The sequence below is a fragment of the Haemorhous mexicanus genome, chromosome 4 (assembly GCF_027477595.1).
Source record: "Haemorhous mexicanus isolate bHaeMex1 chromosome 4, bHaeMex1.pri, whole genome shotgun sequence".
Lineage (NCBI taxonomy): Eukaryota > Metazoa > Chordata > Aves > Passeriformes > Fringillidae > Haemorhous > Haemorhous mexicanus.
The window spans coordinates 62,643,161-62,668,814 of NC_082344.1; the positions used below are offsets into that span (position 1 = coordinate 62,643,161).

The 25,654-nt window shown below is 36.9% G+C and overlaps 1 protein-coding gene across 1 annotated transcript in view; it reads right to left on the reverse strand.

The window, feature by feature from the left end:
* Window positions 1-25,654, reverse strand: part of LOC132326642 (complement C1q tumor necrosis factor-related protein 7) — a 114,441-nt gene that overhangs the window by 10,539 nt on the left and 78,248 nt on the right. The window contains exons 11-25 of the mRNA XM_059845140.1: window positions 23,726-23,866; window positions 23,154-23,310; window positions 20,824-21,053; window positions 19,749-19,926; window positions 18,432-18,588; window positions 17,202-17,349; window positions 15,062-15,200; window positions 14,022-14,225; window positions 10,581-10,673; window positions 8,706-8,797; window positions 6,796-6,963; window positions 5,256-5,361; window positions 3,768-3,877; window positions 3,552-3,648; window positions 2,197-2,295 (exon numbers count right to left, since the gene is read on the reverse strand). Coding sequence (XP_059701123.1) covers window positions 2,197-2,295; window positions 3,552-3,648; window positions 3,768-3,877; window positions 5,256-5,361; window positions 6,796-6,963; window positions 8,706-8,797; window positions 10,581-10,673; window positions 14,022-14,225; window positions 15,062-15,200; window positions 17,202-17,349; window positions 18,432-18,588; window positions 19,749-19,926; window positions 20,824-21,053; window positions 23,154-23,310; window positions 23,726-23,866 — 2,119 coding nt within the window. The remainder of the gene's footprint in view (window positions 1-2,196; window positions 2,296-3,551; window positions 3,649-3,767; window positions 3,878-5,255; window positions 5,362-6,795; window positions 6,964-8,705; window positions 8,798-10,580; window positions 10,674-14,021; window positions 14,226-15,061; window positions 15,201-17,201; window positions 17,350-18,431; window positions 18,589-19,748; window positions 19,927-20,823; window positions 21,054-23,153; window positions 23,311-23,725; window positions 23,867-25,654) is intronic.

Sequence of the window (25,654 nt, forward strand, 5' to 3'; positions counted from 1 at the left end):
CTCTGTTTACCTGAAAAATGAAAAAAAGGCAAAGTACAGGCTGCACAACTATGCTTCTCAAGGCAGCAGCAGACCAACAGGCCTTTGCCTATGAGTGATGTGGGAAGGATGCTTCAGCATCTCAGATGGACCCTCTTCCATGCACAACCTACTGATGCTCTCAGGTGGAACTGGGCCCATTTATCCAGCTTCTGTATGGAAGTGCTCTGCCAGACCCACCAGCCCTTGGCAGCTCCCCCTGCTACCACAAACAGAGAATAAGGTCTTTCTGAAGGGCTAGGTGAGACAAGAGATGGCAGGCCCACTTTCTTGGGCAGGTTTCAACAGTGAAAGTACCCAGCTTTAAAAGAAAAGGAAAAACAGTAAGCTCCTGAATTGGACACAGTTGAGGTGACTGCCACCAGAAAGGGTATCTTCAGTGGACAAGGAAAATGAACAGATGACTCACTGGCATGGCTCATCAAACATTTAAGAACAAAATTAAGTTTTGATGAGAAGAAAACTAAATATATCACTCAAAATTTCTGCTCCAGTGTATTAGAACAGGATGATGAAATGCTTCATTTGCTACTGAAATTTAGTTGCTAGATGCACCTTGATATAACCACTGTGCTGATCAGGCTTTTTCAAATTCCACATGAAATCCTATTCAAATGCAAAGAATCTCTACTGCTGGGAAGATCTATACAAGCACTCACACTCTGCTTAGGCAATCACAAACTCCAACACCTCCTCAAAGAGACTCAGAAGTGTATCTGACAGGAATTCTGGAGCTACTCTGGTTCTATAGCAGAAAGACCAAGAAGCTGAAGAACAGAAGTTGACATCTGTATGGAAAATCCTTAAAGATGGATTGTGGATGGTGGCTGTATTGGTAAGCAGTCTGTTAAAATGTCAAGTCTGCCCGTTAGGTCTCTCTGTGAGCAGGCACTTCTCAGGTGGATTTCATTCATTCAACATGGAACAATTCCCTAAAAATGAGCATTGTTTCCTGTTTGCTGACCTAGAGCAATAGTGATCACATTCACAGGATGGCCAAAGACTCATGAAAAGAAGGTCAGATCTTCTTCCTACTTACATCTTCTTTAAAATTGGTGAAAGCTTCATGGTGCAGGGCACCACAGCTCTCAGAGAGAAAAATTAACTGATTAACCTCCCAAGCTGAAGAGCACATATTAATGATCTAGTAGAAACAAGTGGACTAAGCCTGGTTACACATACAGTGTCCAAGATTTCTCAGCAATGGAAAGTATCCCATGCTTTCCTGAATGCCATGACAATCACACTCTGTTATGCTTTGCAGACAGCCCAGAAAAACCACTTTGATCACCAAGCACTGCACTCAAATCAAATGAGACTCTTAGAGACTTTCCCTCCACCCAAAGAATCTGGGAGGCTTAGAGTATGTCTTGAAGTCCTGAAGGTTCTGAAAAGTGCCCCACATGGACAGAGAATAGCAAATGAATGTGTCATTAGGAATGCAACTGATGTCTAAGTTTATTACTTTATGAAGATTCTGAATTTTGTGATCAGATGACTTGATCTACACCAAAAAGCAACTGCCATGCAGAAGAAGCCCTAGAGCTGTATTACAATATGACAGGACTATTAATGGAAAGAAGTAGTTCCCTTAAACTAAATCCAGAATGAATGGCTAGACAAAAAAAATATTGCCTCTGAGGAAGAGCACGTTTTACTGCTAATCCCATGACTAACTGTGGCTATTTCTTGAAGAAAGCTTCTCTTGAAAAGTTCTAGAAATGGAAGAAAGAAGGGATTGGGGGAAGCAAAGATCAAAATCTTGTGATTGATGGAAAGTGTGAAAAAAAGTTCAAATTTCCTCATGTATCTGGGTGATTCTATTTCTAGTTCATCGATCCAGGCTGTGCAATAACAGAGCCCTCAAAAGCCACTGACAAAATCACCTAAAGAAATCTGTGCTTTTAATGTTGCTACCGAAGGAAATCAGGCTGCATTGTCACTGTTGACTATATTTTTTCTTTTCTCCCTTCAAAACCTTGAACTTACTGGGAACTACTCACCAAATCTGTCAAAAAAATCCCAGGGGTTTCAAAGACATCTTCAAACAATTCCATAAAAACAAACAATTACAAAGAATATAATTAAATCTGACATTCAATTTCCAGCGCTTTTCCATTCTCAGTTCTGTATTTTACTTCAAATAAATTCACTTACCCTTGCTTGAAAATATATGGTAGTAAATGGAATCTTAACACATCCCAGCCAGTGTCTCTCAATACGAGTGTGGATTCCACTTCCTCTCTCACGATCATCCTATTAAAAAGTTGCCCAACATAACACTATGTAAGACAGCTTCATTTCCTTTAATTTGGTCAACAACTGAATCTAGGCATTAATAAAAATTCTATAATTATTTTCTCTAAGTATCAGCTCCATTACTTGTGCAGCAGTAATTGTTCTGCACACCTTTCAGGCACACCAGATGTTGAAAACATAGAAGAACATCACAGTCCATGATACCATGTGCTTGCACTTTAGGGTTTAAATCCTGTATAACATGTGATGGAGAACTTAAAGCTCTGACAAGGAGTCCACAACACTCTTTTCAGACAAAGTACATGAAGCTCTGGTCTTCTAATGAAATATTTCCTTAGTATTTAGAAAAGCTTTTTGAAGTTACAGTTGTAGGAAAATCTAAGTAAACCCTGTGAAATGGAAAAACTGTTTTCATGTGTACTGCCTATCAGATTTCCAAATCTTTTATGATCAGCTTAGAATTATTTTTAAAAAAACCTCTGGCATGACATTCAAGTTTCAAGTGTGTAGCTTTCTTCCTTCTGCTTCATCAAGTATCATTTCAGTTTTGAGGACAGAATTCTGTTCCCAATGAAGTGTGTGCATTATTTATTTCTGGGTTATGTTTTCAAGAATGTTGAGTGCTGCTATTTTTGTGTCTGCTGAATTGACTAGGAAAGCTTTCACTGGATTCAACAGGGGAAGGAGTTATGCCAACACTGAGAGCTTACAAAAATTTCTTGTTACTAGTACTTGCAATTCTTGTCTCTTTCAAAAAAAATTACTACAAACAACCATTAGGTGGTTTGGGCTTTTTTTTTATTATTTCACCAAAGAGCTTGTAACACAAGATGAGACAAAGCATAACAAGATAGCAAAAAATACAAGAACTGGGATCACTCATCTGGAATGAAGTAAATAGCTCTGATTAAGGTTAAGAACAGAATTCACATTACAATTCATGAAGCCTCTCAATTTTAGGATCCTCAACTTCATTAAGTATCAGTAAAATGTATTACACACATGTGATGTGTTCAATTCTAGCAGCATTTTATGTGGTACGAGCTGAATCTGTACAAAGGTTAACACAGTACAGATTGCTCCCTCTGATAACCTTGCAGTATTGACTAGATATAAAATCATAAGGAATGACAAAATAGAGAAAAGAGAGGCACAGGATGGGAGAAATTATTACATGGAAAAGTCCTGTTCTGACAACTTCAAAAAGCTCACTATCTTCTCTAGTGTACAGTGTCCTTCAATTATGAACTCACCTCTACAGCATCATGAAGTACTTCATCAAAAACATTAATGAATACTTCATCTTTTACTGACTGCAAACTGTGGGTGCTGTAGTCACCATTAGGAGCTCTGAAGAGGTTAAATAAATCAAAAAAGTGATTTGAACAATACAGGAAAATCAGGATAAATTTGCATGTTCAAATTAAACCGTTGTTATGCAGAAATAATTTGGTTTCATTTTGCCATACCTAAATGGAAGCTCAAGTTCCTCATTCCAGCAGGGGCTTGGACCTTCTGCTGTTGTTGTCCTGCAGACTGTTCGCTGAAAAGAAACTTCTACAAAAGGACGGACCAAAACCTATAAATAGAAATCAAAACAAAGGAAACAGACCTCTGTGGAAATTCATCAGAGCACATTAAATTACACATTTCATGCATTTAGAAAAACACATGTGGCAATCAGGCTGGTTCAGCCCCAATATAACTTTAATATACCTTAAATATTGCACTTCATGGGTTTCTAAGCATTTATGAAGTTTTAAAAAATATTTTACACACTAGCATTTCCAAAAATTTACGTGCATTCAAAATACTTGATGTATTTATATACACTGGCAAACCCACATTTTCTCCTGAGAGCAGAAAAGGTACAGGCTATCTAATCAAGGAAAGTAACTTTAACAGAACATGTGATTCAGACACCAGTGGAAAAAAGTCCTCTTATCTGCAATCCAATTAGCCTACAGCTAATTGGATCCTCTTATCTGCAATCCAATTAGCCTACAGCTACAATCCCAGCTGTCCCTGAAACTGGCTCCTATGACTGATAAGCAACTTCATCTAGACAAAACAAATCCCTAATGTGATTAAAAATGCCTTATTTAACATTCAAATGCATCTGGCAGAAGCTTTTCTACATTTCAAAAAAGCTGGAATTTTGAAGGAAAATCACAAGGAAACCAGTAAAAACCCTGAAGTCTTTCATCTTCATTCAGAAGGATACTGAATTTAGTTTTAAATAGCAAGAAATTGTAATTTTCGGGGTCAGCCATAAGAATGGCTGTGTTGGTTTAGACTAGGAGTGTACTGGACCCAAAGTGCAGCCTGTGAAAACAGACAGCAGCCAACACACAGAGAAAAGTAAGAACTGAGCAGGCATAGTTGGTATTTTCTCCTATTACTCTTCCAGACTTCAAACATTTTCAGATGAAAGACCTTCCTAAATCTGTAATGATTTTTCTATTAAGTAACTCCCAATGGATCACTCTTCACATACTTGTCCAATACCCATTTCAGCACAAACCAACATCTTTCATCCACAATACATGCAAGCAACTTCTCTGGGCACTGGCCAACTGCTGAATGAAGAATCACAACTTTCTTCTGAACCTAACTCCTACCAGCTTCATTTGCCCATCACTCACATTTGTATTTCCAGTGCCAGGAAACAATCAATCCTTATCCAGTGTCTGTGACTTGTGTTTTTGTGGCTTTCTACCATATTTCTCCTCCTCTAGTTGCAGTTATGGGTGTTTTGGCTCAAAGTCCCACCATTTTTCACTGGGCATGAGCCATTCTGTATATTCTTCTCTGAACCTTTTGCAGCTTTACTCTCCTTTTGGAGATAAAAAAGTGGGCAAGGCAACCTTGCCAATAAGGCATCTTTCTGAGGGTGAATGCTACTGTCTGTGGAAAATGCTCACAGCTTCCCAGAAAATGTCAGTTTTGTAACATACCTGGTTGAATGCCCAGTCTGGGCTGTTAGGTGGGCTCTGAGCTGATGGAGAGGCTGCAAACATCTCGTTAAAGGACCTTGAAGATTTCGATGGCTGTTGAAGTTTGCTACAAGAGGAAACAAACAACCATCAGGGAAGACAGAGGATTCATTACAAAATGTGAATCCCTCACAGTCCGTTAGCCATGCAGAATTCTGGAAATACTCCTGATGTTTTTTGCTACAATTTTAACCTTGGGAAGATATTTACTAGATCAAATAACACAAATAAAATGCCAGAAAGGGATATTAAGTGTATACTTCTTACAGGCTTCACTGCAGAAGAGTGCTTTGTGCCTGGAGGCTCTCTTTTCTGAAGGGTTTATTAACTGCAGACTTTTTTGTTGCCTAACCCACACAATCTCTTTGAGCTACAAGTTTTTAAGTTCAAGTAGCTGAATCCCTGCAGAATTCATGAACAGTGTAGATCTCATGGTATTCAGGCAAGGCCTCTATGGCAAAAAAGAATTCATATGAATATTACAGATTTGTCTACCCATGAGTGAAGTAAGAAACAATAAAGGTTAAAAAATTTATTTTTACAGCACTTCCACATAACATTTTTTTTTGTAAGACCACATTATAGACCATAAAAGAGTAACTATTCATGTATAAACAGCTCAAAATAAGATATCATATAATGCAAAGAGACTGGATGGTTTAATTATTTTTTGTAATTCTGGTAATGAATTGAATTTTCCATCTTCTTTTTCCTGTCAATGAATTGCTTTTCTCAGTATCTATTTACAGAGTGCCACAGAACCTCTAATACAGTAAGAGAAAGAAGAGCTGATGATGCTAAATTCTGTAACTGGCCAGCTTGGAAATACCTCTGAGTTAAATGCAAGGTGTATTAATTTTGGGGGGGGGAGAGAGAGAGAGTGAACACTACATTAATACATTGCTTCTGGAGCTGAAGCAGACTGTTCAGTGTCTCTGCATGACACACCACCATGGAGGGCAGGCATTGTCTTAATGTGCCTGAGTGTAAAGGTCACCTTTAAAATTAGAGCCACATTAGGCTCAGTCTATTAACTTAAATGGTTCATCAAGGAGAAGATCAACATGCTGCACTCAGGAGACAAATACAGTATCCCACAGTGAAGAACTGGATTTTTTAATATTTGTTTTTGGTATTTAATTAAGAAAATATGAATTAAAATTTCCCTGAGTATTATCAAGAGGCTTCCCTAAGGGATAATTTATCTGGTATTACCAGAGTTATAATGCTGTCAAAGCTGTAACTGATCTTTCTGACAGTTTCTGGTAAAACATGTCTTGAATTTCACAGCTACTGAAAAATTATTATATTACTCTACAAACTTATAAAATATCAGTCCTTTATCATCATTTCTAAAAAGATAAATGTATATATGTATGTTTTTATCATGAGAATCAAAACAACACACATGGCTGAATTGTAACATCTGTTGCTTCATCTGTCCTCAAAAAAGAAGAAGCCAGAAAATGAAACTGTACTGGAAACAAGTTTTTAAACATACCTCATCACTGGTTTTCTCACTGGAATATCATAGGCTCTGATGATGTTCACTAACAGTTTTACATCTCCATCTGATAAATTCTGTGCTGTGACCTTCTTCCTTTCTTTCCTTCTTGGCCTTAATGGTCGTTTTGGCTCTGCCAGTTTAAAGAGGCCGAGTCCCAAAATGCTAATAATCATAAACCAGGTATTTAGTCAGTTTTCCATAGAATCCAGCATTCCAGTGTTACCATGACACACATGAAAATTATGCACCAACACGAAAAGGAAATATTAAATATTTGCTCCTGCTAGTGCCAAACAAAACTCCCTGAAATGTCAAAATGTTGCAATTGTTTACTACTGCACTAATCCAGTTTTGTCTTATATTTCAGGAATTATAAATTCAATATGCAAAAAAGTTTGGTTGTTTAGGTTTTTTTTTTCCCCAAAACTATATAAGGTGCAAAGAAGACAATTACATAGCTTCAAGACAGATCTAAACTACAGTGCTATAAACAAGGGATCTAAAAGATGATGATAAGCACTGTACAGAAGAGGCAAAGCAAGTATCTACACAGCTATGTACACTGAACAACAGGCTACAGAGAGGAAGCAGAATCGATACACCACAACATACCCTGGACCCTCAGAACTTATGACCCAAGGCAAAGCAGAACCAAAGGAAAAAAGAAAAACAGGAAAACAATTAAATGAAAATGTGTGTTTCATTTAGGCAGATGTATGTCATGTTTACATCATTGATATCAACTGCAGGCATACAAAAAACACATTTAAAAACTGATAGCTAATGGCATTTCCTCCTTGTATGTAATAAAGCCCCCACAGTAATTACTATTAAAATAACACAAAATCATGAGTTACTGAAATATCTCACCAAGTAAATATTGAACGAGCCACGGTGTATTTTAAATTCAGTAAACAAAAATCTTTGCAAATAGAATACAATATGAATAGTATTCATTATGGGAAAATATAAATGAAGCATTTGATTCTAAACAAAAAGCTAGTTGTAGTCTTGTTCAGATTTTTGTCTACTGTGATGTGAAAACTTCAACTAAAACCGAACTTGAAGTCTTTTGTAAGAGAGCAAGTCTCTGTGTCTCCAGCAGATGGGACTGTTTAGATTTATACAGCTGGTTGAAAAACACTTTGACTGTATAAGGGTGCTGTGTTTAGAGTGAACAGAAGCAACTTCTACATGAAAGAAAAAAATAAGCTTCACAACTTGTTTACCTACACAGATTTTAAGTGAGCAACACTAAGAGCTATGTATGCTGTGATGAATAATACATGTTAAAATCGATAGGTATGGGGTTTGCAACAAAAATCCAAAGAAAGTGCTCAAGTAATAAAAGAAATAATTATCTTACAACAGAAAAACAGTAATTTCCAAGCTTAGTATATTTTTTGAACATAAACAGCATATGACAACATTCAGCATCAGAAGTATATGGGAGAAAATTACAGTCAAAAATCTATTGCACATTATTTACAGGGCATAGGCACTGGCTGTAAGGAGGCATCACCTACACAACTAGTCAGTAATAGTGTTACTAACTCTGATACTTGCCTGAAAATTGGAAATATTCAATCTGGCACCAGCTGGACTATGCTCAGCTCATCAGAAATGCATCATATCCTGCTATATCTTACTTACACGCTGTCACTTTATTTCTATCAAAACCAGACTTTTTCTTAAAAAAGTTTTTACTACACTTTGTTTATCAATCCACTGTACTGGCAGAGGTGTACACAGTGATCTATTATATCTACACAGTTTATCTATTATACTAAACACAAAGTCACATCAGTTAGTCACATCAACACGCTTTGTAAAATAGAAATAAAAAAAGCAGGTGGTTTTACAGTAATTTTTTTATTTGGAAGAAATAAAGATAGCTCTCTTACCCCAGGCCTGGAATCTCCTCTTCATTGACAAGGTCAGAGAGAATGAAATGGTGTTTTGCTGTGAGGAAACGCTTGATGACTGATTCTCGAACCTGTGAATGGGGAGGGAGAAGGGACAGAAGTGCATTTCTAATCCAAACCCACTGCCAATATTTGCATTCTGATTCTTAAACACAAACAAAACATCTGCATACATATTCTTCATTTTTTCAGAATTTTACAAGGGTCACAGTTGAAAGAAAAATTTCTTTCCACCAGCTATTTCTACAGAATGTAAGAGCAGCTTGTTTTACCAATATAATGCTTTTCTAGAAACAGACTGGCTAGATTGACAGAAGAATATATGAAAACATACAATCAAAAATTATGTCTTTATCTGCTTACAGCTCACCATCAGAAACAATTACAAAAAAAAATGACATCAACAGACATTTATTTTCCACATCTAAATGAAGCTGCAAAAAAGGCTGTAGAGAAATCTTTATGGTACCAGTTATGTGTATCAAAATAAATACTTTGGACTACAGAACTGGTGAAGCCTGTAATAAAATACTGTGATTTCAAATAAATGTTTAAAATTCTTAGTTCCTTACATATCTTTGCTGAGATCATAGAGTGAAGCACAGAGATAAAAGTCTTCCCTCATCTCCTAACACCTATGTGGAAGCAGACTGAAAGAATATTGCCTTTGTCCTTTTTTCTTAGCACTAATGTTAGTAGTGGCTTTATACTCTGTGCTAGTACAACATCAGAAGTGATACACATATAAAGATCACAATTCAGTTCTGATACAAGAAACCTAATTTTCTAGCCCATCTGACAATTTACAGAAGTGCAAAGTATCCAAGTACTGTTTTAAAAAAGACTACTTGAATCTAAGAGAGAGGCAAACAAAGGTACTGTAATGTATGCTATTCTGTACTATTCCATTACTATTCAGTGTGCTGCAAAACCCATATGTTCAATGCCATGCAAAACATATGGGGCTGACACAGACATGACAGCTTTGTCAAAAATAATTTTTATACTCATATTGAATCTGGACTTTGGCACTTGCCTGGAAGATTTAAACACTTTTTTCTCTACGCTTCTTTCATGAAGCATTCTTCCTAACCAATTATTTGTTTTGTCCTACTTTAATTCAACCTTATCATCATAGTTCATGTTTTGCTGGCAGGCTAGGATTTGATACACTTTTTGATATTTACACAACCGGTAAGAAACTGGTAGCCATGATTCACACTTGCTTTTTTGCCACTCTGAAATTGTAAACTTTTCTTGGTTAGATGATGAATGTTTTCCTTCTTTTTTCCCTAAGGATTAAAGAGAATGTCATCTTAATATAATGAAAACTAGAAGAATTAATTAAATCAATATAAGGGGAAGATGTTACTGTAATACCACGATGAAGGTAAATGTGATGGAAGATATGCCCTCTGCCTTAGGCTGCAGAACAAGACACTGTGTATTAAACGATTTTTAAAAGTGATTAGGGCCACTTTCATGGAGCTAATTAAGTTCTTAGCATCACAGCCTACAACAAGGAAAACAGGGAGGAGGGAAATCACTGAATTCCTGGGACTCAACAGTACAAATCTCTGGGGCACTGGAGCAAAGAAGAATTTACAGAACTGACAGAAATATCCAGAATGGCTTGTCATTTTGTATATTGCATCATTCTCAATAGTATTAAATAACACAGACCTCCATTTGTTCAATTACACCAGGTTCAGGCCTAACTTGGAATTTTAAAGATGTCTGTAGGTCACATTTAGAGATGAATCAGGTTTTAGTATTCATGGCAATAAAGTATCCAAGTACAGAAGCAACATACGGCCTACAGGAATATGGTAAAGCACATATTTAGCATCTTACCTTCTGGAGATAGCTGGCAACAACTGCTCTGTGTGCATCTAGGTAATTTTTGCTGTCAATCACATCCCTCTCTTGAACTCTCTTCTCATAGTCCTAAAGATATTTATTACAGTTTGTGCTTCAATTTATATTAAGTACTTCATCACATATAAGAAAAAATGCTAAGTATTTCATTGATAATAATGTATGGACCACAGTAAACCACAGCAGATGTGAGAAGCTTGTAAAGCTATTTTTAACGCTAGTGTATATACGCTAAACTTTCATGAGTAGAGACAAGAATACCATTGAGTTACAAGATTCATGTGGTTTAAATTACATAAGTAACTTGACAATTTCCCTCTCTTCTTTTAAAGCTGAACTTTGACCTGCTGTTATAAACTGAAATTCCATTTGAACTGGAAGTGGCTTCACTTATTGCAGCTTTAACAGGAAGAGTCCTTTACAAGCAGAAATGATGCAGTATTCTTGGAAGATGGTCGGAAATCTGAACTGTGTTTTAATACTAGTAAGTACTCTTCCAAACAATTAGTAATTACTTTTCATAGCGTGTAAAACTCACTTGGTGAGTAGAACTGCATTTGGTTCTTAGGGAGAAGTATGTTGATGGGATATCTTTCAGGGCTGTGAGAGACAGACTACAGTGAAAGCTCTACTGAGAGATGCAACTTCTATTCAAAAGTTTAGGAATGCGTCTCATAAATTAAGAAAAGGCTAGAGCTAACACTCAGCTTTCAAGCAAAAACCAGAGCTTACAAGTCAAGAGGCTCTCCCAGGATCTGAGAATCACACTGGATTCAGAACCACAGCTAGTTATGTAAAAGTACTCAGGAAAATTAAGCTTCAGGTCTGAGCTCTAACAGTAAGGACAAAAGCTCAAGGTCTAATTAGTGTCCTCTAAAAAGCAAAGGGCCCCTGGGATTGATTATATTCAGTTTCTTCACAAGTGACCTGGATGAGGAAACTCAGTGCACTGACAGCAATTTAGCAAAGGACACTTGATTAGAAGAGTGGTTAATATGAGCGACTGAACCATAGTTCAGAGGGCTCTTTATGACTTAAAACTATGACAACTGAAGCCTCAATTATAAAAAGGGAAAATTCTGTATTGAGGGTGGAATAATTTCATGCACTGGCACAGACTGGAAATCAGCCAGAAGAATAACAGCCATATTGAAGTAAGTCATATTGAACATAAGAAGTTAAATGGGTTTAATGACAACCAGTGACATGTTCTTTTGGCAAAAGGCAAACCATAGGATACACAAGGATCAGCATGTCCTACTGACAAAGGGCAGCTACCAGCCTCTCCAGCCTGGCACTGCAGGGGGCATACCTGAAATACTGCAGCCAGTTTGCAGCTGCCAATTCAAGAGGCATATGGAGATACTGGATGGGATCCATTGAAGGGCTACTAAGACAGCAAGAGGCCTAGTGGACATGACCTACAAGAAGATTAATGTAGATTTGAAGAGACTTCTGGTGGCCATCTGATCTGAACCCTCAGAATAAGAACAATTCCAATCAGAATGCTCAGGGCCTTGGACAGAATTTTCAGTACCTCTGGAGATGGCAATTTTACAAACTTGATGGACAATGCGTTCAAGAACTTGAACATGTTCTTTGTGAAAAATGTTTTCATTATATTTAACTGCAATGTCTCTAGGAGTAACTTGTGTCCATCATCATCTCACCTCTAAGATGAGTCTCTGTTTTCTCTGCACCACTGGGTACCTGAAGGATGCAGTAAGAAACCCCCTCAAGCCTTGCCTCCTTAGGCAAAAACAACCTGAGTCCTCTCTGCCTTTCCTTGTAGGTCATGTGCTTCAGCACTGCACATATTCTGGTAGCTCTCTACTGGACTTACTCCACTGTTTCAGAGTCTTTCTTGCACTGGGCAAGGTGTTCAAATTCATCAGTCTGGTGAGGAAGAGATTAATGAGCAATGCAGTACCTGCTCACAACTCTCTGAGGGGCAAAAGGACAGGGTGCCAAAATCATCTCTCTAGCTCCAGACAGTACAACAAAGGAAAGCAGCCATTAAACACAACCTGGAAGGCTCAGGTTGAGTGTTACTTTTTTTTCTTTTTTTTTTTTTTTGAACAATCTCTGGAAGGATAGTGAAGCACTGGAACAGGTTATCCAAAAAGGCAGTGGAGTCTCTCATTTAGAGATTTTTTAAGACTTGGCCAGACAAATAAACAGCTGACCTCATTTAGTGCTGGCAACAGTACCACCACTTCAGTGGAAAGCAGGACCAGATGATCTCCAGAAAATATTTTACAAACAGTATTTCCATGATTCTATGAACTTCCAGACAGTTTTGCCAAATAGCTAGTAAATCAACTAGGAACAAATCACTTGAAACTTAGTTTTGAAGATCACAGCATATAAAATAAACTTGGAATGGGCAATCATGGGTTTATCCAATTTATCCTTAATGGAAAAACCAACAACCCTCCATCAAAATAATTCTTGAACTGTGGTTTTCAAATTTTGAATCATAACACAAAATGAATGAAAATAGCCCATAAAATGAACTGGATCAGAAAGGTATGGCAAACATGTGGTAGATCTTTAAATAAAAGATACAGAACTAACCTAAAATTTAAAAATTAATAATATTTACTGCAAAGAGACAGACATGTCTGAATTAATAAGTATCTTTTAGAAAAACACATCATTCAATAGAAAGGAAAGAAAGGAATTTTTCAAATAAATCTATGTCAGAAGAAGTAGGGATGAAACAGCATTTGCCAAAATCTGAGATGACTCTGACCCTCCTAGGCCAATGAACACACTAAAATACTCCTTAGCTACATGAATTGCTAAGAAAAAAAAATGCATGACTTAACACTAATAAAAGAGTTGAGATAAAAATAATTGAAGTATAACCCAAATAAAAAAAATTGCACACATTGCATTTCAATAAGGTAATTAACAGACAGGCAAGGATGAGGTAAGCTAATTGGAGCAATGTACTAAAACAGAAATATCTGTAACACAGGCTCTAATAAAACAAAAAAAGGTTTTAATTCTTGTTAGAGTCATTGCTTCTAACAGTCCCTATCCCCCCCCAAAAAAAGGGCTCAAAAGCTAATAGGCCTAAGCCTGAATTATCCCTGAATTACCTTTTTATATCTAAAATCACTTTTTAAAAAGTATCTCAACTTTAACGAAAACTAATAACTTATAACATTTTTGCCTACAGTAGTTTTTCAGTTTTATTTAACTCTGAACAAAGTATGGCTGTGGAAATATTGCCTTGGAAGAAAGCTATTTTAATTAGATGAAAATACCACTAGAAAAGACTGAAGGAATAAAATTCTTTTTTTTCATGTCAGCATAGCTTTACATTCTTTAAAGAACTGCTTGACTTAACTGCAAGTCAAATATTCTAAGCACTTAAACTAGAAAAGAGTATTTCAGATAACATTCTACCTGGAAGATCTTCTCACTGATTTCTCGTTCATGTAAAGGGACTTGCTTGTAGTTTCGGAACTCTGCCACCTCCTCACTTCTGAGCTGCAACAGCCGGAATCTCTTGGATCTATTAAACTCCTCATCAGAAACAAAATTAAATTCTTGCTGCAACTGTTCCAATCTGAAGAAATCAGGAACATGTGCCTCTCCACTTGTAGTAATCTAAATTAGGAACAAAAATATGAACTTTTTCATAAAAAGTGACAAATATCTATAAAACAGCTTTTATAAGTTTTACATGCATATTGCAAGGATGTTCATTTTAAGCAAAAGCAATAAAGATGGATCACACAGACTGAAACACCAAGTATTTTATAGCAGTGTTTTGCTGAGCAAAGCATATGAGATTATGCATTACAGAATATAATAAAATTCTATTTCCTTGTATCATAAATGAAAGATCAGAGAGTATGAAAGCTATAACATGTCAGAGTAACCTAGGAAACTGTACAGTAAAGGAGATCCATCTACAGAACTTCAGCTTTGTAAACAGCTATGTAAATTAAACAGCTATGTAAATAAACAGCCATGTAAATTAAACAGCCATGTAAACAGCTCCTCAATTTGTTGTTTAGAAAAGCTGAAACCTCTACAACACCCGAGATGTCTGTGCAATCCTCATTAATGAGCAGCTTCTTATTTAGCACCACACAAATACACTGGAAATTCCCTTGCACTTTAAGGAAACAACAAACTCAAAATTTGTATTTTGTTTTTAATTTATTAACTGATCTCTACGTGCATTCCCTTACACCTATTTTTTGCCACTGCTGAATGGATTAATAAATCATATTCATTAATATGTAAACAACCCACTACTAAACGCATCAATCATATTTTTAGTAGATATTTTGCTAGTTAACATTCACACAAGTATGTGTGAATCACAAATTCAAATGCTGCTACCTCCTGGCATGCATGCAGATTGCCTAGGGAGGTTCTGGTGAATAGGAGTTCCACAGTTCCAGCAGCCCTTCAGCTCTGAAAACACCACTTACCATGATCAGCTGCATCAGAGCTGCATTGTTTGGGTCATTTGGATCAAGTTTTGCTTCAGCTGCCCACTTAGCTAGTTTCTTCATATCAGTTAGGCCTGATGTGCCGATGGATGCAATAGCATCAATATTTTTTAAGGCACTAAAAAGACAGAATTGACACAACTTATACCTAAAGCACAATTGATTTAGCAATGTAAAAAAAGTATTTAAAACAATCTTAGAAAAACCCAAAAAGCTCCCCACAACCCAAATAGTAAATTCCAGTTCACAGTTCTTAGTTGTAGCTATGGAACTGAGGGAATGATCAAATGCAATTGCAAAGCAATATGAAGGAACTGGTGTAAGACAACTTTTATACAGCTAAGAAGATGCTTTTTGATATATTCCTGATATACCTATGCTATTCCACGTTGCTGCAAGTAAGAAGATAAATTGCCTCACACTGTGAAAGGTAACATAGAAGTTTTGTTAAAGAACTCAGACACACAGTCCTTGCTTGAGTTTTATCTTACCTCCTGTCTTTGACCTGTCCTCCTGGATGGTGCTTTCAGCCTTGCATTTCAGCCCTTATCTCTGCCCCTTCCTTGCTGTTTGGGCACAGACCCTGGGGCCTGAATCATCCCCTCACCATGTCTGGGACTGCTGCCAGCACTCTGCTCTGCCTGCCATGTCCAGACCACATGCTGGCTGGAGAGGACACTGCCTGAGCTTGGGACACCCTAGCAGCCTTCTCTCTTGTGATGCAGCACCGCTTATGATCCTCCCTGTAGGCACAAGTCCCAAGTCTTTATCCTCTGGGTGCTCCTGCTCACTTTCTTATATTCACAGTAGGCAAGGAAGTATGGTAGGTAGTCTGGATGCCATTTGTACACTGCCCTGCTTGCCATCTGCATCTTCTCACAGGAGCCACCTCTGAAGGCCCACTGCTACTCAACCTTGACACAAGGCCAATACACCAGGACATGTGTGTTATTTATTAGCCAAATACCACTGGCGTGGATGATGCTCCTTCTCATGTCAGGGGTGCTAGTTTCAGTTTTTGATCTCTACTTACTCCAGTATTTTCAAGAAAACTTTAAAACTTATAGGTCTATCTTGTGCTTGGTTAGAATCAGCCAATATCCAGCAGTTACTGGAGCAGCAGATAAAGCAGGAACATCAAGTTTATCTTTAGGCATCAGTCTTGAACAAATGCCAACTGAATCACAATTGTGCTAAAAAGCTCATGGGCAGCAAAAGCTAACATTAGCCATGAAAATCCTGTCTCTGACCTTCCCAATTGACAATGGAAAGTCACAGAGAGCCATTCATCTCCACAAGGTGTTTCACAGAAGAGTATTTCACAGAAAACTTCCTTCTGAAATTCTTCAGTTAACCATTTAATACAGTGATTAGTCTCCAGAGTTAAAGTTAGCTGTTGGGAATCCATCTTTACATTTTAATCTCATCTATTCTGCTCTCACTGAAATCAGCAGAGTACTGATACATTGATCAGCAAAGTACTTGAATGGCTGCAGCGTGGTTAAAAATAGTAACAGAATGATTTGCAAGCCAATGTCTAGCCTCTAAATAAATAAAAACCCGACAAATTTATCAGCTGGAAGAAGTACTCATACTTGCTCAGTATCAATAACTATGGGAAAACTTTTTAAGGGTTTATAGTGAAGATACCTAAGGACATTACAAAAGCAGCCTTTATGCATCATCTCTTCCACTTTATGGAATTAAATAAAAGCAACAGAATGGACAAATAATCAACAATAACCAACTTGCAGCCTCAGGGCAAATTAGAAATAGCCTCTCCAAATGCACTTCAGATAAGAAAGAACTGGAGTTTCTGCTCTTAGCAAAATAATTACAGCAAGGCTCCTTGACAATATATTCACTCTCTATTAGAAAATCAAAAAATTGAATTAATTAGCTTGAATATTCTAGAAATAATATGCTAAAAAGTATAATTTCTAACTAAAATACATTTACCAAATTCATGTACCCTAAGATATCTGCAGAGAGTTACAGCACAAAGTAAAATACCTAAATATGAGAAAAAAAGATTATAAAAAGTCTTGATTATGAATTTTTTTTTTAATACTAGTACAATCAGTTTCCCATGAATCATTGAAAATTTCTGTCTTATTACCTTGGAATGCCTGTGTTTTGCTGAGATACTGGAGGAATTAAGGGGATTCCTTTCTCTCCAACTGCCCAAGAGACACTACTGGATACTTTTCCAGAGGTCATGAAAGTCATTTTGTTGCTACCATCAGCTTCAAATGAAAAGGACACACCTATCAAAGGGGGAAAATTCAAAGTAGTGTATTTATGCATTCAAACACAGTATCTTAACATTTTTAAAAATACTTCCAGAAAATGAGTAGTCAAATAACCTGTGCCTTTATAGAAAAAGGTTAATGTGAAACAATGATTCTGCTGTGTGCTGTGGGGAAGAACTCTGTTCTACAACAATGACTGAAAGATTCCATTACACCTACAGAAAGGCCTTCCATCTGAACTGGAAGGAAAGGCTATGCCAAAGGCTCGTTTTCTTCCTCACAGATGCACACCATTTAATATTTCTGGTACTTTTCAGATTCAGCATACTGATATTAACAAAACAGAAATTCAGACTCAAAAGAATTATGATTGAAAAGTCAGTCCTAAAGCTTTTGACACACAATTGTACATATGGTCATCATAGTCAGTGACATTTACTGTAATGACTTTTTTTTACCCTATTTTTTCCTCCTCATTTTTTAATCTATTCTGCTCTAGCTTTATCTGTATTTATATATGGCAAATTTATGCAAGTCAGTCATCTCACAATGCTGTTTAAATTCATTATACACACTTGCAAGTTCCATATGCTACCATGTATTCTTCATTTCCCCTTTTGCTATCTCTCCCTTGTTTTATCTTCAGCCTAAAGCCCCAGGGAAAAGGGGACAAAAGCAAATAGGGGGACAAAAGATTACTCTGCATATACACGTCTACAGACTTTTTCAGTGGTTTAAAACATTAAAATCACTGGAGCTATAATGATTAGTATCTGCTTGCTCTGCAGTGTCAGAGGCCTGATTACTCAAATGCTCAAAAAATCCCAAACATCTTCTATAGCTAGTAAAACTCCACTAATACAACAAGACAAATAATAAACAGACACACTTTTATTATGCAGAGCTTAAAATTAGTAAGAGACAAAAATTCTTCCACAAACTTCAACAATAAGTATCATGACAATTATGGAAGACTCAGTTACAGAAGCTGTGAAGGCTCTTAGCAGGATTTACTCTGAAACCCACTCCAGCCTCTAACTGCTACATGGTTCCAGCAAAAAACCAAACATTGAGCTAAGGAAAACAAGAGTCCTTACCACTCCCAACTCCTTCATGATCCAACATCACACGCTGATCACTGCTAAACTCTATTTCCTCCAGAGGAGCACTGCCTGTCAGAACTGCAGTCTCAGGAACAGGTAAGAACACCTCAGCTAACAGGGTGGTACTGCTGATACCTGTTGTTTCATAAATCTAGGGAAAATATATGGTGTGGGACAGAAGAAACAATTTACATGTGCATTCTTGAGAAGTTGAAAACATACTGCAGGGTATTTAGAGAAAAGGTTTTACTATGGCTTAAGCGTGAAATAAATAACTTAAGGCAATTGTATTAATCCACTTCCTAAAATATCCAATTAGCAGACATTTCAGCAGCTATCAGCAGCTTACTTGATGTGAATCCTTCCTACAAGTCCATCTTCTTCACTTTTCTAATGGACCTGAGACAAGTATGACAAACCCAGTCTTTTAAGAGCATCACTGTACAATATACAACTGCTTGCGACTTTCCCTTGGACCAGCTGAAGATTCTGGAGGGATTCTGCCTGGCTAAATCTCCCTTGACATGAAAGGCAGGGTATGGCACACAGTCCCTATCCTGGCAGCACTGCAGGTTGCTTCTCTCTTTCCTAGACAGCTGCAGGCTCAGAGTGATGTCAATGGTTTCTCCATTCAAATGTTTTGAATCCAGGAAAATGGTCTTCCTTCTCCTTTTTAATTTTTATGTTAAATAAATAAGCAGACAAGGGGTTTTTACACCTTTCCCTAAACTACCAGTTTTACCTAACCAGAGGAGTCTTCTAAGGGGAGAAGTAGGATCCTGATCCTGTTTCATATTAACTCTGAAAAGTATTCATGTGAACCATTTATTAAATCATATTTGGAATTGGGGGTGGCTGATCAAGTCAAGTGCAGTTATGGACATCACTAGAAATTATTTATTTTCTTATTACCCTCCAGTAAACATTATGAGGGTTTTACTGCATGGAAAATAATGTTCTAAGATGACCACGTTAGCAATTTGATCTGCAACACAAATCAGTTTCTCCAAAATCAAGAGGCTGATCCACTCACAAATTTAATCACAAGTCCCAATTAATTAATTTCTCCCATCCAAACTATATTTTTTTTCTATCTATTTCTACAAAGCATAAGCATCAAAAACATAGCAGCAAAGTCAAAAGTTAAAGACTGGAGAAGCAAGGAAGGAGGGTAAGATTGATGATTTACAAAAGGTCTTTCATAGGTTTTTCAGTCTTTATGACATTATCATAGAGCAAAACACAAGCACTGCAGGATTAATTACATTTTATATCATCTTTTAAAAGTTATTGCAATAAATCAACATCTACCTGTAGTTTCAAACTCTCTGGCCAATTGATTATTTGTAAATTGAAAATCTGTCCAAAGTGAACTCTAAAATCGGAACTTATTGGTCGGGTAACAGTCCTTGACACTTCTTTGGAGTTGAAAAGGACTTTAATAAATGCTGAGCGTTTCTTCACATCCTCTCGTCGCAAAACTTCTGCTCTGTAAACATGTCAAACAAGCTATCATATAATTTTTAATAACATTTTTATTATTTCTTTTTAATGAAAATCTGATTTCTCATGGGGAGACAGAACCCACCTAAAAATAGATGGTATTCTTCCAAAAAAGTCACTATACAGGAATGACTTTAGAACTCTTACTTAACAGGTGTTTTATCTACTTGTGAATATAAAATGATTTTAAAATGATCCAGTCAAATTGTGGATCCACAAAAGCTAATTCCATATAAAAGAAGTTATCTAGGAAAAAAAATATTCTCTTCCACCCTCCTCCTCCAAAGCACAAAACTGATACTGAGTTAAAATTTTGAAGTTTTCAGTCATTGGGAGCACAACAACAGCCAAGCAGCATTCCCTGATGAGGCTATTTGTGAACTAAATACAAAACAAAGCAGTATTTAAATTACTGAAATACAGCAGATATATGTTAAATCGTGTGTGCAAATATGGAAAGCAACAGAAAACAAGTGCATTTATTTCTTTTATCCACAGTGCAATCTCTGGTTTAGTACACAATTTCTTTCTTTTCCCTCTGTAGACTGCAGCACAGACCCTGTCCAAAGGACTAGCTAGTGGGAGCAGTACTGCCAGCAGGGACCCAGACTCCACAGTGAAACCAGCTTCTTTGTATCTGCACCCTGTTCTGTGCAGATGTTCAAGGAACAGCAGATGGTTCAAAGGGATTGTGCAGACATGCATTTTTTAAGTGCACTATGTACAAGGTTATCCGTGACTTGAAAATGAATTAAGTTATATCATCTTCAAAAGCAGAGGTTTCATCACTAGGCTAAAAATGCATCTGAAGTTGTATAAACAAGCAATAATAAATTACAGACATTCAAAAATAAGGCAATTTGCTGGCCAACATTTATCTTACCGAGGACACTGCTCAGTTGGAGTTATGCTTCCTGAGAGGGTCAGCTCAGGAACTAGAATAGGCTCTCCAGGTTTCCTTCTGCAGTTGTCAGCTTTTTCTCTAACCTGCTGCTCTATTTCCAGGCTATTGGCCATTTTAGGCGGGATGGGTTTTATACGTTCCTCACCAAAATCATGATCTTCTGATTCTTCCTCTGCATGAGTATCTTTTTTCTTTTTCTTCTTGGACTTCTGCATATAAAAACAATAACATTCCTTCTGAATGTGTTTCAATCTCTGCAATTTTTTCTCTTGTTCTCTTGATGCACAAGTGCGAAACACAGATGGTGTACGTACAGTAAAATGACAGTATAATTTTAGTATTACACACAAACACATAAAAGATTTCTCTCATTGTAAAGGACTGCATCAGTTTCAGAATTCAGCAATACGTTCCATTCATAGGCTTCAAAATCATAATGTGCTCCAAGCAAAACATTTACTTAATCTTCTCTACCAACTTTCAAAATCAGCATGTTTCTTGAACATTGTGGCTGGATGCTGCCTTCTCATTTGCCTGAGCTACCACGTACATTCTGTTAGGATTGAAGGGAGGTTACTCAGCCAGTAGACACAGTTGTTTGAGATGCACTGTCTGCACATACACTGACAAAACAAATGCACATGTGCCACAAACTCTGGAGCACAAGTGGTTTTGGCTTAGCAGTATTTTTAGCATGAGCAGAATGATCCTTTCCCTTCCTCGTGCCAAACAAGAATAAACAAACAGAACAACACAGGCCTTTCAGCATCTCCTGAACTACAAAATTCCAGTGTTTACATGCATGCTCAGCTCTGAACAGCTGCAAAACAGTTTCTCCTTCCACAGACTTCTAGATTACTTGGAAGTACAGCTTGCTTGGAAGCACCAAGCCACTTCACAACTTAACACATCATAAGCAAAAGAAGAGGAAGGAGAGCAAACAGATTCTGCTCATTAACTAAAATAGTAAGCCAAACAACTTGTTCGCATATTGTTCTTTAAAAATATTCTTTCTTTGCCGAATTTTGTGTTATGCTTCTTGCTCCTATATTTGCTTTTACATTTATTTAGTCTCACCTAGCTCTAGTGTTTGATTTGTGTGTCTCTAGTTTGATTAATGTGATCTGTACTAGTAAGAAACCAACAGGAGTGATTGAATTAAAAAGTACTTTGAGTAAAATAAAATAAAGCACTTCTGGGTAAGAAAGAAAGGTAATTTCATTCTAAAAGGAAAGAACCACAATCCTCTTAGTCTCAAGAGAGTTTGTGACTAGCACAATAAAAAGATGCCACAATGGTATTTGTGAAGGCATGGATGAACAGTTTGCATTAGGATCAATGTTCATGACTATCTGCTTTCATTTCAAGGTTTACACTTATCCATCTTATCCCACAAGTGAACCTACATGATGCTAATGAGTCATGTGCCCACTTGTGTTCTGATAAAAGGAATTTCCAATTCCTGCATATTGGCTTCCTCTCAAATATTTTAAATGCCTTCTATAGAGGCTGGATGTACATGAAAAGACTCTCCATAAAAGTATCAGCAGACACACTAGATTCTTGAAAACAGTATTTGAAGCATTTTCTTAAGCTTTATTTTTCTTTGGTATTCAAAAACCCAGGTGCTCAAGCGGGGCAATAATCATATTAAAGTATAATCACCACTACCCCAAGGAATCCAGTATACTGCCACCTGACTGTGAAAGCAAACCTGATTTTGCCACAGATGATTTCAAAGATCATCTTGTTGCAGTGGTGTTGCTGAAGCACCTGTACTTCCCAATAGCCCAGTGAAGCACAACTGAGACCTCAACTACAGCAGAGATTGCTAGCAATAAAGCCCTGCAAAGATGAAAGGCTAGAATATTAATTCTTTCAGTCAGACATTCCTGAACATAGTGAGAGATTCCCAAACATATATTTGCATGAGATGATATCAACTGCTAGTTCATTAGAAACACCCCTTATTTATTCTGCTTCGTCACTCATAGGCACAAAGTTCATCCATGTTTTTTCTTGGCAAGAAAAAAATGAATTTAACAGGAATGCTGCAAAATTACCAAACTGAAAGGAAAAACTGAAGTGCTGAAAATCAGCAGCAGAAAAACAATGCATCACAAAAACCTAATACATTCTAATTTTTTAATTAACAACTACCTGACTAACAAATTCTAAGTAGACAGAACGTATCTGAACATAAAACATATACACAACTCTGATTTCTTTTTTCCTCTATTAGAAGGAGAAATTTTTGACACATTTACTAGTAATTTTTTTTTCTGTGAAATTGAATGATTTAAACAAACCTGTGTCTTCTTCCAGGATTTCCAGTCATGCAGCTCAGTTTTATACTCCTCCATTTTCTTTTCATATTCTTCCATACATTCTTCTAGCAATTCCTTTATCTCAGCCTGAATTTCTGCTTCATATGCTTTTTCATCTGATTTCTGATCAACCTCTTCCCTTCAAAACAGCAATTACCAGCATGTTACATAAAATTACATAAGCATTACAATTAAGTCTGTAACATATAACAGAAATCTACTTCTCCATGAATTAACTTCATTATATCAAAAGTATGCTTTATTTAAAAAGACTACCATGGATACTCTTAAGTGTTGATAGCAGATAATTATATTAATTCCAGATAGTAACTTTCATTACTCATTAGTCTGCAGACATTCCTTTCTGCTACAGTGATTACTTATTCAAACCTTCCCTCTTCCCCAAACTCAAAAGGAATAGTGGCAGGCTGAAAGGGCCAGCACTGCTCAAAGTCTTACTTCTGCATACCAAAATTCTAAGTTTCTACATTAACTAATCTTATTACAACTCCACTGCTAGCAAATAAAGTACAAAAAGTGTTATCAAGACATACTTCCTCAAATAAAGTTTCATGGGTGTGTTAGTAAACTTCTGAAAGTCCCGGAGGGATTTAATTTGTTTCCAAACTTTGATAATGGTCTTAAGCAACGTTCTGTCTTTTTCTTGTTCAGCATCACGAAGTCTTCTGGTTTGTCTAGAAATAGACATGCACAGCACAAGATCAATCAGAATTGTCTCACTCAGTGGTACAGATTGAAAACCTGGGATACCAAAAGCCAAGTGACAGGGGTTTCAGGTTGATTGATGGCTGCAGTGCTTTAAATCCAAGGAATATAAAATCCAGACTTGAAGATTGCAGGATTTGATTTCCTCCTATATTCCAGTCTCTTTCATTTGGAACAATCTGACTTCAATTAAGTCTGTTCTTCAGAGATCTCACAGTTTTCGGAAATGCTTTTTACAGCTGTACATAATTAAAAACATTTTAAAGTCAATTCATGAAAACAACAGCCCAGAAAACCTACACTGCTGCTATGAAGTAATGCTCATTACGTGTGTACATTACAAAAGATGTTTTAAACTTCGTATGCCTCTACCTCCAGTAAGTAGGACCTGAAGATATGGAGTAACGTAATAAGTCCTTTGACAGACATAGAAGATTCTTAACACAAACAAAATTAACACAGTCTTTTTTGTGTCTCAGAATTGATATTTCACATTTTAACCTTCATATGTGTTTGTAAAAGAGCTATTTATTAGCACTTTTAATGACCATCACACACTTCCAATGTAAATGTCCATACAGCACAAGCACAGTCTGTTTCCACTAATATCGTGGTACAAAATCAAGTCTGTGATTAAAAAAAAAAACAATGTAAACTAAAACATTGCTACTTGTAATATTCAGAGAATGTGGAAAACAGAGACAGAGTTAGAGCTGAGAGAAGAAAGTCATCATACATCATTTAACAGCATAAGCCAATTTAGGGAAAACAATAAACAAAGAAGAAATGCAGGCTTCAGAAAGCAGCATGAGTAACTTGTCCACTTCATTAGCCAGCAGTCTGCATTTTCCTTATCCATGTAGCAACCTTTTCGTTTTTGTCTGCCAGATGACGCCAGAAGATGAAACATGAGGAACAGAGATCAGTAACCACACTTATCTAATGCATGGGATTTGGAAGCAGGACCTTTCAGCAGAGAATCATCTCTGCTAAAATACATTACCCACAATAACCTGAATCAGAATCCACAGCACATGTTGGCTTCCTGCTTCAGGAAGTGAATACAGCAGGGCTGAATTTCCTAATCTGCAAAAGTTTTCTGTATTTAGATGACATTTCTTCCTCAAGCCAATGGAAAATTATAGCTTTGATCTTCAGAAAGCAAAGGTTATACCTCTGATATGTTATTGCAGGGTGGAGAAAACAATTAGATGACTTTCCATGCTACATGTCTCTAACTTCTCACGAGTGTTCTACAATGACCACCAGGGAAATGCAACGTTAAAAGAGAGACAAGGCAGGTCAGATGATTTTACTAACAAAAGTGGTCCAAGTTAGTACTGAATACCATGTCAGCAAAAATTCCTAAGCCCATCTGAGCTTCATATGTGTAACAACATCCAATAACAGAGCTGTAGCCAAACTGAATTACAGATATGAAAAGCTCTAGAATAATACCAGCCAAACTCATCTCATGTTACTTGAGCAACACTGATCTCACTGATTTCAGCTGAGTTTCTCCAGATTCATAATAGCATGAAACTAAACTAAAGCACTCAAGATATAGAAAAACACATCAGATACACAGAAGATGTATTCTTTCTTACTGGCTTTCACCATCAAGCAAGCCTCAGGTGCCAAAACCTAAGACTCTCATTCCCACAGTGAATCTTCCCATCACCATTCCCATGCTTTCCCTAGTGAGAGCTCCTGTCTCCAAGGTACAGTACGGTAACTGCACACCTCCTGCTCCTTGT